This window comes from Oryctolagus cuniculus, chromosome 1 (assembly GCF_051225735.1).
Source record: "Oryctolagus cuniculus isolate XC-2025 breed Fujian yellow rabbit chromosome 1, ASM5122573v1, whole genome shotgun sequence".
Taxonomy (NCBI): domain Eukaryota; kingdom Metazoa; phylum Chordata; class Mammalia; order Lagomorpha; family Leporidae; genus Oryctolagus; species Oryctolagus cuniculus.
In genome coordinates, this window is record NC_142867.1 from 34,873,566 (window position 1) to 34,888,876 (window position 15,311).

Sequence of the window (15,311 nt, forward strand, 5' to 3'; positions counted from 1 at the left end):
CTAGCTCGGATAGGAAACTTAGGACGGATATGAAACCTAGGAGGGAAGAAACGGGAAGAAGTGGAAAATACCGGAGAGAGAGACTAGCAAAGAGCCTAGGTGCCGGAAGAAGCTATTGAAAGCCTAGGCATAGACTCGGATATGGACTGTGGGAAAGAAGTTAGGATTGAAAGCGAAAGTGAAAGCTTTCATAGACTCGGATGCGGACTATGGCGGGGAAGCTAGGAGATTGAAAGCGAAAGTGAAACCTGGAGGAGGCTTGGACTCGGATACGGACTGTGGGGAGAAGCCAGGAGAAATGAGAGGAATATTGTTGGAAGAAAACTTAGGGAAACGTACCGGGTAGAGAAAAATGTTAGGGAGGATGAAGCCGCGAGTGCAGGCCGAGGCGAAGACTTAAGCCACCTTGGAATTCTTCAAGTCACCCCGGGGAGCAAGAGGCGAAGATCTGGAACCAGAGGCAGAGACGTGGGCCGCCAGGTTGGAATTCGCCAGGTTAGTCCGGGGAACTTGGACTGAATGCCGGTGGTGGCGGAAACATTCGCGGAAGCCGCCGCGTGCAGAGAGAGCACGGGGCGTGAATAGATGGGGAACGCCGGGGCTGGCGCGAGGCCGTGGTGCGGGCGCGAAGTGCGTGGAGACCGCGGAGCGTGCGCGCAGAGCCGGGAACCCGCCAGCGGGGCGAGGCGCCGGGAAGCCGCGCAGAGCCGTGAAGCTGCCGCGGGGCGAGCCGCCGAGAAGCAGCCTCGGGGCGGAGCCCGCTGGCGGGGCGAGGCGCCAGGAAGCCGCGCAGAGCCGTGAAGCTGCCGGCAGGGCGAGGCACCGGGAAGCCGCAGGGATAAGAGAAACAGAAGTTTAGAAGTAAAAGAGAAATAGGAATGCTGGAAGATAGAAGTAAAATGGGAGAAATAGGAATGCCCGGACATAGAGAAATAGAGAAATAGAAAGGCCTCCCCACAACATGGCAATTAGAAAGCTTGGATTCGGTCTGCCCGATAAGTGAGGCGATGAGCACCTGCGGCGGCTAGCAGCTTATGCGCCGCAGGTCACCGAAGACAGGCACGAATTAACATCAGTAAGGCCTCCCCACAATACAATTAGGAGGCTTGGATTCGGTCTGCCTGATTTAAGGCGGTAAGCACCAGCAAGCAGCTCGACCAAAGCATGAGCTGCAGGTCACCGAAGATAGGCACAAACCAACACTAATAAGTCTCCCCCACAATACGGCAATGAGAAGGCTTGGATTCGGTTTGCCTGATAGGTTTTGTAAGCACCTGCAGGCAGTTCTAGCAGAGCAGAGCATGCGCTGCAGGGCACCGAACACAGGCACGCATCAGCGCCTAAAAACCTCCTCACAACATGGCGAAGAGAGGACCCGGATTCGGTTTGCCTGATGGATAGGACTTGTAAGAGCCTGTGGCAACTCTAGCAAGTAGAGCAGAGTGTGTGCCGCGGGACACCGAAGACAGGCGCGTATCAACGCTAAAAAATAAAAAGAAAGGGGGATCTGTGGGGAGCAATTCGGACTATACTGTTACTGGAATTAAGATTTATTCTATGCATCTGCTCTCCCACAATATGGCGCTGGGAGAGAAGTAAACAGCTTCTACCCAGCTGCCTCTCACCAACTTGACAAGCTGCAGGAGCTGCTCCTGATTGGAGGAGAGCAGCGTACTCGGCGTGTGGGTAGCAGAGTTGGGATTGGTGGAAGAGGATTATAAAGGAGGAGAGAGACGGCATGCACGAGGAACATCTATGGGGAACATCTAAGGGAACCCGTGCAGCCCCCGAGAAAGCCGGCCGGCGGTGTGCCGCTCCCCTGCGGAAGTGGGGAATGCGGCCAGGGGGAACTGCCCTTCCACGGAGGTGGAAGGGATAGTAGCCAACCCGGGAAGAACCAGCGGCAAACCCGGGGAGGGCCGAGCAGACGAAAGAACAGCGCAGGGTCCTGTGTCGTTCCTCCACGAAGAGGGGGAGCGACATACAGGTTTTTTTCCAAAACAGTATTATTTTTAGATATAGGATATTGCTTACAAAGTCCAACTGAGAATTAGTGATTAAAAGGTTAATATGGAGAAGCATAGCAGGCAGGATTAAATGATGCTGAGAGATGGACTGAGTTTTTCCCCTGTGGATGGATACTGAGTGACTTTTGTACTTGCTCCTGAATAACTCTGAGAGATCCATCTTAATTCAGCTTGAAAATTGTTGATCTCTCAACACATTTGTGAGAGTATATCTGTCTAGACACCTCTGTGTTGCTCTCACATTAACAGTTTCCATTAGCATATTAAAAGCTCTTAGGTGTCATGCCATTAAAAAAATCCATTTCCCTTGGTTTAACCTAGCATGTAACAAAATTTCTTGACCACAGGATCCCTATCATGTAATGCCTAGCACATAGTTTAAGAAACAAGTTGTGTAATGAAATATAAAGCATTTAGAGTCTGAGGATTCTTGCCCATCACTACTCCATCACTGCTGTTTACTGAAAGTCTCCTACCTATCTGCTATGGCTGTATTTACTGAGGATATAAAATAAACATAAGATATAGTACTTTAACTCAGGGACTGACAAAAGATAAACAGGAAAGACTGACTGCTGAACTTCAATTTTCAATGGGTTGTTAGCCTCCTGAATGAATGGATGGCATCTGATTGATACTTGAATTTATATTATCAAGGCCAGTATAGTGCATGGTTGGTATCAACATTGGCATTCAGCAAATACAGTGGATAAATGAATGAAATAAAGGAGGAATGGAGGGGCTACAGGATATGGCAGTGTATTTTGGCTCATATATTCATGTTTTGAGAGAACAGAGCCAGAGTAGACATCATGGATGAGGTAGAACCAAAGTTGGGCTACAAAGGATTGAAGGGGCATGGCTGTATGGTGAAGAGAGTTGAGCAAATACCAAATGGGCAGAGTATCAGGAGAAATAGTGATAAAATGTGTACGTTAAAGACCATTTTGAAGAGATCTTTACAGGACATAAATTGGAAATGGGTTTATTGTGTATAATATGTAAGACACAAGGTACATCATGTCCAGCATAACCCACAGATACTCATCTCTAAGGGTAGTGACCTATTTGATTTATTCCTTCTGTAGCACAAAATCCTAACTGCAATTCTCAAAGAGTCTTCTGATCCAGGTAGCTACTTTTCCAGGTGAGAGATGTACAGAAAAAAATGTGGTTCTTCACTTTGTGTAGTGGAAAATGAGCATGGGAAAAGGTGCAGGACTGGTCTTACTGGAGTGACACGGTGAGCAGGTGTAATGCAGAAAGGTCTGGCATGTGCACATGCTTCTCAGTTGAGTTCTGAAATTGTTTTGGTTAATTTCTGAATAACTTAAAATCTGTTATTTGATACCCTTGATTAATCTACTTAATTTAGTAATTGCCAGCTAATTAATTTACCCTAAAATATGCAGTGTGACTGCATTTGTCTTTTTTGTCATAAGCCCTTTTTTTGCCTTTGTTCCTTGACTCAGTCTATCAACAGACTTCCTCACATGTATACATGCCACTTGTAAACAAAATAAATACATGATACTGAGTTATTCTTTGATTTTTCTTGAGCTTACGCCCACTGGATAGATGGAGGAATAGCAAAATATCTAAATCAGTTTAAAAATTAGTTTAATCTGATCATTTAAATTTAGGTCATTATTTCCCTTGGGTGGATTCTCCAGTACCATGTTGTTTTTTTGAGACAGAGTGAAGGTGTTGTGTGGCTTTCCTATCCTCAGGGCACAGGGCATTGGGATGTGCACATGGCCATGATGCAAGGGTGGCCTCTGCTCACCTGATTGCTGGGTACCATACTGGCCTGCAGTGTGTGAACTTATGGCCCATTCTTTGGGCTTTGGAACTTTTTAGTGGTGCTTCTTTTATTGTGTAGCTAGCTGTCTCTCACTTTTATTGTGTATCTAGCTGTCTCTCACTATACTAATACCCTGCAGCAAACTTTCCAGCCTGACTCCCAGCTACTTGCTTGTCCTAAGACACACAGAACCCAAGGGTGGTTCAGAAGAGCTAAACTTCATGCCTCCTTCTGCCTGCTCCTGCTATGCTATCTTGTCAGTGTGGCTATATCCTCGGTTGTTGCAGGACAGCTTTCTCCCTGTGCCCGTATTGAGGGGAGGGGAGCAGAAGTCCCCTCTCTGAGACCCTACGGAAGGGGCACTTAAGACTTTCTAGTCTGTCTTACCATCCTGCCTTCTTCTCTGGTATTTCTTCATGTACTTCCTCCAGGAAGGAAGAAGGTGGATTTTTATTTTCTTTCCACATTGTATCTTCTTTATTGATGACTACAGCAAAAACTAACAGCACTCAGAGTCATCACTCTTAACTTACAAGGGAAAACTTACCAGCTGAGTCTTTTTCTTTTTTGAGAGGGAGAGGGGGAGGGCAGAGAGAGAGAGGGGAGAGGAAACTATCTACGGGTTTACTCCCCAGATGCCCGTAATAACCAAGACTGGGCCCAGCTGAAGCTGGAAGCCGGGAGCTGGGAACTCACTTTAGTTCTCCCATGTAGGTGGAAGGGATCCAACTACTCAATCACCTGCTGTCTCCCAAAGTCTGCATTAATAGGAAGCTGGAGTTAGGAGGCAGAGCCAGAATTAAAACCCAAGGTCTGATACGGGATGTAAGTATTAATGGGCACTTTTTCAGGCTGAGGTCAAAATAGAATTTAACAGGAGGGTAGGTGGCAGGTAGCACTGAGAACTCAAGGGAGGACCAAAGTAAGGGTTGTAGGAAGAGGGGACAGCTCCAGACATCCAGATCTGGAGGGCAGTCTCTTCAGAGCACTGTTAATGGGACAGATTTTCTCCAACCGTGTCTTTAGCCCTTCTTGATTATCTTTTAAGATTGATCTGGATGGAGTCAGAGACCATGCTTCTGCCAGTTTCTCCAAAATGGCACAGTGGTAGTAGAAGAAATGGAGATCAGTTTGAGAGGGCAAGCTGAGTTGAGTTTATGGCTTGTGGTGTTCCTAACTACGACAGAATGTCCAGGCTTAAACTTGTAACCTGGCTATTGGGTTAGGAATACCTCAGCCCTGCTTTCTCTTCATAATGTGGAAGGACTAAAATTTATGATTACTTAAAAAAAGGAATGAAAAGAGATTTTAAAAGCTTTAATTAAATGTTAAATACATTCAAGATAAAGTATCAGGGAGAGTTCTCTGTGTTATTTTAAAATGTTTGGAAATGATTATATTTTGGGTTATTGTTTATGAGAAAATATGATGGTTTCTTTTATAAATTGCCTTATAAAAAGCTGTCTTCAAGAACTTGTATGCTCTAGTAAAAATAGTGCTTTCCAAAGAATCAGCAAGGTTGGGAGAGGAATTCCTGACTCTGGCAGCCTGGGCTGAGTAATCTTCACTACTGGTCAATATCTCAGAACTAATTCATGGCAGCTGCAGAATCCACAGCCTGTTATGAATTGCAAACTTCTTCTCCTTCCTTAAGATGAGCAGTGAGAGTCTTGGATTTTTCATAGGAAAACTTAGGTGAGACTATGTTGATGGCAGTGGGGTCTAGATCAGGACTTAGTTATGGAGTCTCTTAAGACTGGAGCGGAATTAAGCATGTGTAACTTGAGTGGATGCGGCTGAGCCAATGCAGAGCTGAGAATTGAGTCCTCGGTTTTGCCCTCATTATTTGGCACATATGACTATCCCCCCACAACTTTTATTTGAATTCATACATAGATTGTGTGGATTAATGCTAACTATTTAGCTCTTGTTCCCCAGTGTGAAGCATCCCTTCAAGTCAGGTCCTTTCCTTACCTCTTTGGATCGGCTGTGCACTTTCCCTCAGCTTGTCCTTCATGGGGCAGCTGGTCTTGTATCCTCCTTCTCTCAAAGCCTCAACCATGTCAAGCCACTCCACTAGTATTACTGAGAACTAATTGTATCATGTAGTTAATTAATAATAATGAATTAATAGGTTATTACTAATTATTAACAATACCCAATATTACCACTTCCCTCTTCTTATTCAGCTGCCCCCTATCATTTATGTCTCTGTATCTCTGACCATTTCATGTACATATTGTATTTTGGGGTTATATTACTTATACCTTCTTTTATGAATTATGACCTTCTTCATGACATATATTATTTCTTAATTTTAGTTGCCTTGTCTCTTCTATCATATTGCACTTTGCTATTAATCTATTTGTATCTGGAAAATGTACAGTTTGTTGCATGTGGAAGCTTGTCATATTATTTTCTGCTGTGATTCTCTGAATTGTGAGGGAAATGGGATCAATTGTATTCAGTTCAGGTTCCCAATTCCCTCCTTACCAATGGCTATGACTTTATCTAATTAAGAGCTAGGCTTTTGTTTAGAGATTTCAGAGGAAACCATTTATTATAGAGATCCATTTATATTTTTTATCTACCCAAACTAATTATAAATCTGAAAACCTGGTCTCATGCATTTTCACAGCCCCTAGGCTGATTCTGAATAAATGATACACATTAAAGAAATATTGAAATTTACTATATAAGACTATAATATTTATATCATATGAATTTTGGATATAAATTACAAAGGATATTTAAAATAAATTTAAAGTCAAAGACAGTTGGAATTTATGTAAATATCACATGTTGAGCACATAAAATCATTCCTTAAAGAAATTCTATTCTAAGATATAATATTTTGATTATAATTTCATTTTTATGTTAAAAAAGCTGAATACAAGAAGCATATGAGTGCATGTGTATACACATGCACAAACACATCCTTTGAAAAGTTCCATTTGATAGTTCCAAGAATCAGCCTTACTGTTTATGGCAGGGACAGATAGCATTTATTTGACATGTTGACCTGTTCAGCAGTTTGATTTTGTACATTTGACCTTTTCAAACCACTGCCTGAATTTTGGAGTCATCTTTGTTGACAAGTAGAGCACCAAAAATAACAGCCTGATCCAGTTTAAAAAGGAGTAGACTCATTCATCATTTCATCCTTTACAAAGAATTTTTGTGTGGCCACTATGTATCACTTTCATGAATGTATTTCCAGATAAAAATTATTTAGATTGACAAAAGTCAGAAATTTTCATGGACATCCATGATACCAAATAGTGGTCCCCCTACTCTCTCAGCAGTTACCTCCTGTTCCCATAAATAAATGGCAGCCAGCAATGGCTAGAAACAAAGAGCGCTCTCCCAGCCCTGAATACAGTGACATTCATTCCGAGAGAAGCAGGGGCAGCTTTTTGAAAGCCGACTTCTTCAGCGCGACAATAACACACAATGAGTTATTGACTTGTTTATATACGGAGTTCTTTTCAGTAACTAACTCTGACTCCCACAGTCTGGACAAATGATTGATTTTGTGGTTAGAAAAAGAGAAAGCTCTCTTGCTAAACTCTGTAGTGCAAACTACTTCTTCCCCATTTGTTCCGTAACTGAATAGGACCTTATTAAAATGCACTTTCCAAAAAAAAAAAAAAAAATACCTGCAGCTGGTCTTTATAACCATGTTTTGTATATATAAATAAGTAATTTGTCCCAGTCTTTTGTATGTTAACAGACCATTGGGAACCTTGTCAATATATATGAAGGCTGATTATCCTGTTGTTTATAACAAACTGTATTGCCTATATTGATCTGCATGTAAAATACACATAAAAATTATTAATAGATCCATATTTATGTGGTGAAAACTTCAGATACTTAATAGACTGAGGTTTCTTGTTGGATCAGGTTGATTTATTAAGGACATTATGCAGGATACATAGCATATATTGCACATTTGAATCATTGGCTGTTCTTTGTAATAGCGAGAACACTACATACAGAACCACAGTTGAGAACAGTGTGAGTTTGGTTGTTCTAATAGGTTTTCCCTTTTTAGCTAGTACCCATCTGGAATGTCAATATGCATTTGGTAGACAAAACATAGTAATGTGTTTGAATGACTGTACCTTTTCTAAAGCTATTCGTAATTGAGCTCTAGAGTGATCGCTTTAGATATTTTCTCCCATAAAATAGATTTGGTTTTACTATCATGTTACAATTTTATATAATCTATGTATTTTTATGAACATACTTTTTTGAGAAGAGTTAAAGAAAGCTATGAACTGTTAATGACACTCATAAGATGAAATCACTGCTGCTCTGACCGTATTTCACCTGCAGGACATATTGAACCTATTTTTCTGTGTAGGATATTCATAGGAAGGCTTTTGACCCACCACATCTTTGGAGGAATTCCTCTAAATGAAGAACACTTTCAAATACAGTTATCAGGGCCATATGTTTTATGTAGAATTATGTTACTCAACCATGACTCCAGGCTTTACAAAGTGTATGAAACCTGACATCTTAGCATTAATAGTAAAATAATTAAGTAAAATGGATGTAACTTGAAAAGAAAAAAAAAAACAATGAAAATAATTTCATTGGAATTTGTTGCTTCAGGTATACATTTGTGCGTTTTTTTCTCAGTTCCTAGACAGACTGTTTGAAGGGGATGTACTTCTTCTTTTCAGTACATTTAACAAAACCACTTCCTAAAGCATTTTTTACAGTTCTTCTTAACGATTATGTTTATTGTTTCTTCTGTTTCTGCTACTGTTGTTAAATAGACACTTAATTCTTCTATTCTGTTTCCCACTATTATTGAATGAGCTCAACTTTAACCCTATTTCAGATTGCCAATGCTGGTTATGTATTTTAAAAACTTAGCAGCGGCCGGCGCCATGGCTCACTAGGCTAATCCTCCGCCTTGCGGCGCCGGCACACCAGGTTCTTGTCCTGGTTGCCCCTCTTCCAGGCCAGCTCTCTGCTGTGGCCAGGGAGTGCAGTGGAGGATGGCCCAAGTGCTTGGGCCCTGCACCCCATGGGAGACCAAGAGAAGTACCTGGCTCCTGGCTTCGGATCAGCGCAGTGCGCCGGCTGCAGCGTGCCCGCCGCAGCGGCCGTTGGAGGGTGAACCAACGGCAAAAAGGAAGACCTTTCTCTCTGTCTCTCTCTCTCACTGTCCACTCTGCCTGTCAAACAACAACAACAACAAAAACAAAAACAAAAACAAAAAACCTTAGTAGCAAGATCCAACAAAAACATGGTGAATTAAGCCGTTTTATTTAGCTTGTTAGAATTTGATGTCCACAAAGAATGTTTGGGAGTATTTTTTCAGATTTAAAAGGGGAAACATAGGGACTAGTGTGTGGCACAGTGGATTAAGCCACAGCTTGAGAAGCTGGCATTCCTGTGGAGTTGCCATGTGAGTTCCAGGGTTCTGGCTTCTGACATTGGTCTGGCCCAGACCTGGCTGTTTTGATCATTTGTGGGAATGAACCAGCAGAATGGAACATTTCTGTCTCTTCTTCTCCCTGTCACCTTGCCTTTCAAATAAAATAAATAGTCTTTTAAAAAAGATAGAAATAAAAGGGGCAACATATATTTAGAACAAAATGACTTGATTTTTCCCTCTCCAACTTGGTTTGCTTTTGTTTTTTAATTTTTGAAGTTTCCCCCTTTAGTAAATGGAAAATCAACCACAGAATCTCAACCCCATTGAAGAGAAAAATCATTTTATAGTTTATTTTATTTATATTTTGTTTTAGATAAGAACAGCAAGTCAAGAGAATCTAGTTTTGTGTTGATGAAATAGGATGTTCTCATCAAAAGTGACAGAAGAGTCCTACTAATTTTTATCATGCGGTTTTTTGAGAGAAAGATGCTATTAGCACTGCATATTATTAATACCTTAGGGTGAAAATTCACTCTTAATTTGACTTTTTAACTTTCAGTAATTTTCTCTAAATGATTGCATTAAAATATATCTCTTTAGGGAAGGCTTTTTCTATTTCCAGAAAAGACATTGTACATGAATCCTTATATTTGTTGATCATTTTTTTTCTTTTTACCTTAGTGGACTCCAATATTTGAGGCTAAGCATCTGATGCTTTTCAGTAATGGTGATATATTTTTCCCTCTACTATGTAAATGAGCATAGTACTTCTTTGAAAGTTGAATATTAGAATAAAGATGATTCTTTTTCTCAACTGTGATGCTTTCAAAGGTAAAGAATTCCTGCCTTTTAAAGAGTTACTTGGAAGCAGCTCCAAAAGTCATGGTCCTGGGGAACCTCATGAGAGTCTGGCCTACCTGCTGTGCTGTCGGTTTCATGGTTCTGTCTTCACGCTTCCCTTTAGGCAAGACCTGCTTTGAAAGTCTGTGCATTTGGAAATTAATTTTGTAAAAAATAGATGGCCTTGGTGAATATTCTCCAGTCACTGTCTTCTGTACTCATCCACTCCTGAGCTGAGAACTCCCCTGATAAAGAAATAACCAAGGAGACTTTAGGACAGTATGCTGTGCCATGGCTCACACGTAGACTTAAAAGTGTGGTAGTTGAGCTTGGTGTTTAAATTTTTATAGTATTATGTTCTGTGTATCACTTTTTCACAGAAACAAATATTCCCCAGGGCGAGCAATCCTAAGAACAATCTTACATGATGTTTTCTTAAAAAGATTTATTTATTTATTTCAAAGGCAGAGTTTCAGAGAGGGACAGGGAAAGGGAGGAGAAGAAGAAGAGAGAGGAACAGAGAGAGAGAGAGAGAGAGAGAGATCTTCCATTGGCTGGTTCTCTCCCCAAATGGTTGCAATAGCCAAGGCTGGGCCAACCCAAAGAGGCCAGAAATGGATCTGGGTCTCCCATGTGGGTGGTAGGGACCCAACACTTGGACCATCTTCTGCTGCTTTCCCACGTGCATTACTAGGGAGCTGAATGGGAAATGGGACAGCCAGGACTCAAACTGGCACTCATGTGAAATACTGGCATCATTGAAGGCAGTGGCTACAATACAGTGCTGGCTATGTGTGATGATTTTTAAACATTCTTTATCAGTGAAGTGATTCTCAATCTAGGGCAGGGATTGACAAACCACTACAGGTTGACCAAATATGGCCTGCCACATATATATATTTTTTTAAACCTGTAAGGTTTTTTTTTTTTGTTTTGTTTTTGTTTTTGTTTTTTTTTGACAGGCAGAGTGGACAGTGAGAGAGAGACAGAGAGAAAGGTCTTCCTTTGCCGTTGGTTCACCTTCCAATGGCCTCCGTGGCGAAGGCAGGAGCCAGGTACTTTTCCTGGTCTCCCATGGGGTGCAGGGCCCAAGGACTTGGACCATCCTCCACTGCACTCCCTGGCCATAGCAGAGGGCTGGCCTGGAAGAGGGGCAACCGGGACAGAATCCGGTGCCCCGACTGGGACTAGAACCTGGTGAGCCGGCGCCGCAAGGCAGAGGATTAGCCTAGTGAGCCGCGGCGCCGGCTTGCCACATATTTTTTTTTTAAAGTTTTAATGAAGAGTAGTCATGGTCGTTTATTTACAGTTATCTATTTAATGTTACAATGACAGAGTTAAGAAATTACATCAGAGATTCTATGTCTCTTCCCGCACACGAAGGCTATCTATCATATTTACTATCTGGTCCCTTGCAGAAACCTGTCAATTCCTTTTCTAGGTGATCATCTGAATCGCCTAAAGATTCCCGAGTCTCTCCCCTCTACCCAGATAGCATCTCTAATATATTAAGCTGTTTCACAGGTTTGATACTATTCTTCTATATGCACAGCTAGGGTCCAGCGCTATGGCGTAGTGGGCTAAGCCTCTGCCTGCAGTGCTGACATCCCATATGGGCACCAGTTCATGTCCTGGCTGCTACTCTTCCAATCCAGTTCTCTGTTTATGGCCTGGGAAAGCAGTGGAAGATGGCCCAAGTGCCATCCACGTGGGAGACCTAAAAGAAACTCCTGGCTCCTGACTTCGGGTCAGCGCCGCTCCAGCTGTTGCAGCCATTTAGGAGTGAACCAGTGGATGGAAAAACTTTTCTCTCTATCTCTCCCTCTCTCTGTCTGTAACTCTGCCTCTCAAATAAATAAATAAATAAAAAAAAATTTTTTTACAAAAATGAAATATATGCACAGTTATATTGAAAAGGCCATGTTGTGGAATTCCCACCCACCAATCCTTCAGGTGGGTATGAATTAAAGATTCATGTAAACCCAATCCTGATTTGCCAGGAGTACAATTGACAAAATCCATTTACAACAACATTCACAAACATTATTTACCATGACTTTAATCCTCACAAACAAGATACAGTATGTGTCTGTTGGTTAACAATTGTTAAATATATCCATTTAGAACATTGTCTAAAGGTTCTTGTTCCATTTCTTCCCATTAATGTCAAACTTGGAGTGAATATTATTATAGGAGCTCAGCCTTTTTCTTTTGTTGAAAATAGCATTTTGTCTTTATAAGGATTATTTACAAAGAAATGTAGAATAGGCAATATCCACCTTTTTGTAACACAAAAAGTTTAGCAGTAATAAAAGAACTTTATCTGGCAGGTAGAAGTAACTCTGCAGGTATTTAGATACATAATTCTTTGTCATGAAATATTATAAATCATTTAGCACCCTTCTAAAATGTTTGAATTGACACTTTGTTTTATAGCCTTCACTTCTTATCATGACATGACAGGAGCCAATTTATTCCAAATGTACAACAATAGATTTTAAAAGAAATGGTCAACTTAGCTTCAAAAAAACCAAGTTGCTAAGTTCATTTTAATAAGATGCTTTTAGAAAGCACCCATAAATGTCTATAATCTGCATTTAAGGACATTTCTCCCCAGTAAACCATTGAGAAAACAATTTAAGTAATTTTTAAAAGGAGATGTGGAAAATTCAGAATGTGTTAAATGTTTTACATATAAAAGTGGTGATGGGTACTAGGTTATAGCTAGATAGGAGTAAGATGCTCTGGGGTTTTACCGGATAGTAAGTTGAAGACATATGTTAATTTACTCTGTAGTTCTCTAAAAAATAAACTAGAATATATAATTTTGGGATGTCTTCACTATATAAAATGTTTAAAGCTTGTGAGGATAAATATATTTACCCCATTTGGACATTGCACAATATATACATATGTAAGGAAACATCACTTAATTCTCCATGAATAGGTACAATTTTAATATATTATTAATTTTTAAAATAAAAATGTTAAATTAAAAATATATAAAAGTAAACTTTCAATATATCAGACCTAAATGGGGGCTGGCATTGAGGCATATTTGGCTTAGCCTCTGGTGGTGGCACTGGCATCCCATATAGGCACCAGTTCTTGTCCCGGCTGCTCCTCTTCCAATTCAGCTCTCTGCTGATGGCCTGGGAAAACTGGAAGATGGCCCAGGTGCTTGGGCCTCTGTACCCACCTGGGAGACTGGAAGAAGGTTCTGGCTCCTAGGATAGAAGACCTTTCTCTTTCTCTCCCTCTCTCTCTAACTCTGCCTTTCAAATAAATAAAATCTTTTTTTAAAAAAACCTAAATAAAATTCATTTTTATGTAAGTATTGGCAAAATTAATAAATGCCAAGTCATTTTTATGATTATGGTGTTAGTTTGAATTGAATGTTGTGATTAGGTGTCAATAGGTACATATTTTCATGTTGCTTATATTTTTTTCTAGCTGAACCTGGCTATGAATGAACAGAAGGAGAAAATTACAGAAAAATTCATTCTTTCAATGTCAGCAAAGGAACACAAAAAGGCACAAGAAGAGGTAAGAATCTTGCTTTATAAACTGTATTAAAACACCAAAAAGGAAACCTGTTGAAGTGAAATCGACACTATGAGAAATGGTGACTTAATCAGCATAGCCCTGACTGTTAATGAACAACTTAATACATTATCCCTCTTAGTAGTTTTTGTTGTCTGTTCTACTTAATATGACTGGTTTAATTCTGTAATTAATACACAGTTATTCTTAAGTGTTGAAATTTAACTTAAATGTGATCCCTGTTAAACATAAGAGTGGGAATAAGAGAGGGAAGAGATGTATAATTTGGGACATGCTCAAGCTGACTTGCCCCAAATGGTAGAGTTAGAAACATACCAGGGGACTCCAATTTAATTCCATCAAGGTGGCATGTACCAAAGCCATCTCACTAGTCCAAGTGATCAATTTCAGTTCACAATTGATCATAATGAAAGGACTAAGAGTCAAAGGGAGCACATAAACAAGTCTAGTACCTGCTAATACTAACCGATAGAATAAATAAAGGGGAGAGTGATCCAACATGGGAAGCGAGATACTCAGCAGACTCATAGAATGGCGGATGTCCTAAATAGCATTCTGGCCTCAGAATCAGCCCTAAAGGCATTCCGTTTTGGCTGAAAAGCCCATGAGAGTATTTCAGGCATGGAAGGCCAAGACACTCTGGCAAAAAAAAAAAAAAAAAAAAAAAAACAAACAAACAAAAAAAAACAACCTAAATGAAAGATCTCTGTGAGTGAGATCCCAGTGGAAAGAACAGGTCTTCAAAGAAGGAGGTACCTTTCTCTGAAGGGAGGAGAGAACCTCCACTTTGACTATGACCTTGTCTAAACAAGATAAGAGTCGGAGAACTCAAGGGGCTTCCATAGCCTTGGAAACTCATGACTGGTGCATAGGGAGATTACTGATGCCACAAACAGGAGTGTCAATTGGTAAAGTCAACAACAGGAGTCACTGTGCACTTACTCCTCATGTAGGATCTCTGTCCTTAATGTGCTGTGCATTGAGATTTAATGCTATAACGAGTACTCAAACAGTATATTTCACTTTGTGTTTCTTTTTTTTTTTTTTTTTTTTTTTTTTTTTTTTTTTATTTTTTATTTTTGACAGGCAGAGTGGACAGTGAGAGAGAGAGACAGAGAGAGAAAGGTCTTCCTTTGCCGTTGGTTCACCCTCCAATGGCCGCCGCTGCAGCCGGCGCACCGTGCTGATCCGATGGCAGGAGCCAGGATCCAGGTGCTTTTCCTGGTCTCCCATGGGGTGCAGGGCCCAAGCACCTGGGCCATCCTCCACTGCACTCCCTGGCCATAGCAGAGAGCTGGCCTGGAAGAGGGGCAACCGGGACAGAATCCGGCGCCCCGACCGGGACTAGAGCCCGGTGTGCCGGCGCCGCAAGGTGGAGGATTAGCCTATTGAGCCACGGCGCCGGCCTTCACTTTGTGTTTCTATGGGGGTGCAAACTGTTGAAATCTTTACTTAATGTATACTAAACTGATCTTCTGTTTAAAAAAAAAAAGAAGAAATTATCAATTCCCAACTTGACTCTCACTGGGATTAAACATGACAATAGGTCTGATCTGATTTCATCATCATTTAAAAAATCATCTATTATTTTTCACTTTATGTTTCTGTGTGGGAGCAAACTGTTGAAATCTTTACTTAATGTATGCTAAACTGATCTTCTGTATATAAAGAGAATCAA

At 40.9% G+C, this 15,311-nt stretch overlaps 1 protein-coding gene across 9 annotated transcripts in view; it reads left to right on the top strand.

The window, feature by feature from the left end:
- DCDC1 (doublecortin domain containing 1) overlaps positions 1-15,311 on the top strand; it is a 553,166-nt gene that overhangs the window by 235,388 nt on the left and 302,467 nt on the right. For all 9 annotated transcript variants that reach the window (XM_089309905.1, XM_089309913.1, XM_089309931.1 and 6 more), the window contains one exon: positions 13,523-13,615. In XM_089309905.1, the coding sequence (XP_089166031.1) occupies positions 13,523-13,615 (93 nt within the window). The remainder of the gene's footprint in view (positions 1-13,522; positions 13,616-15,311) is intronic.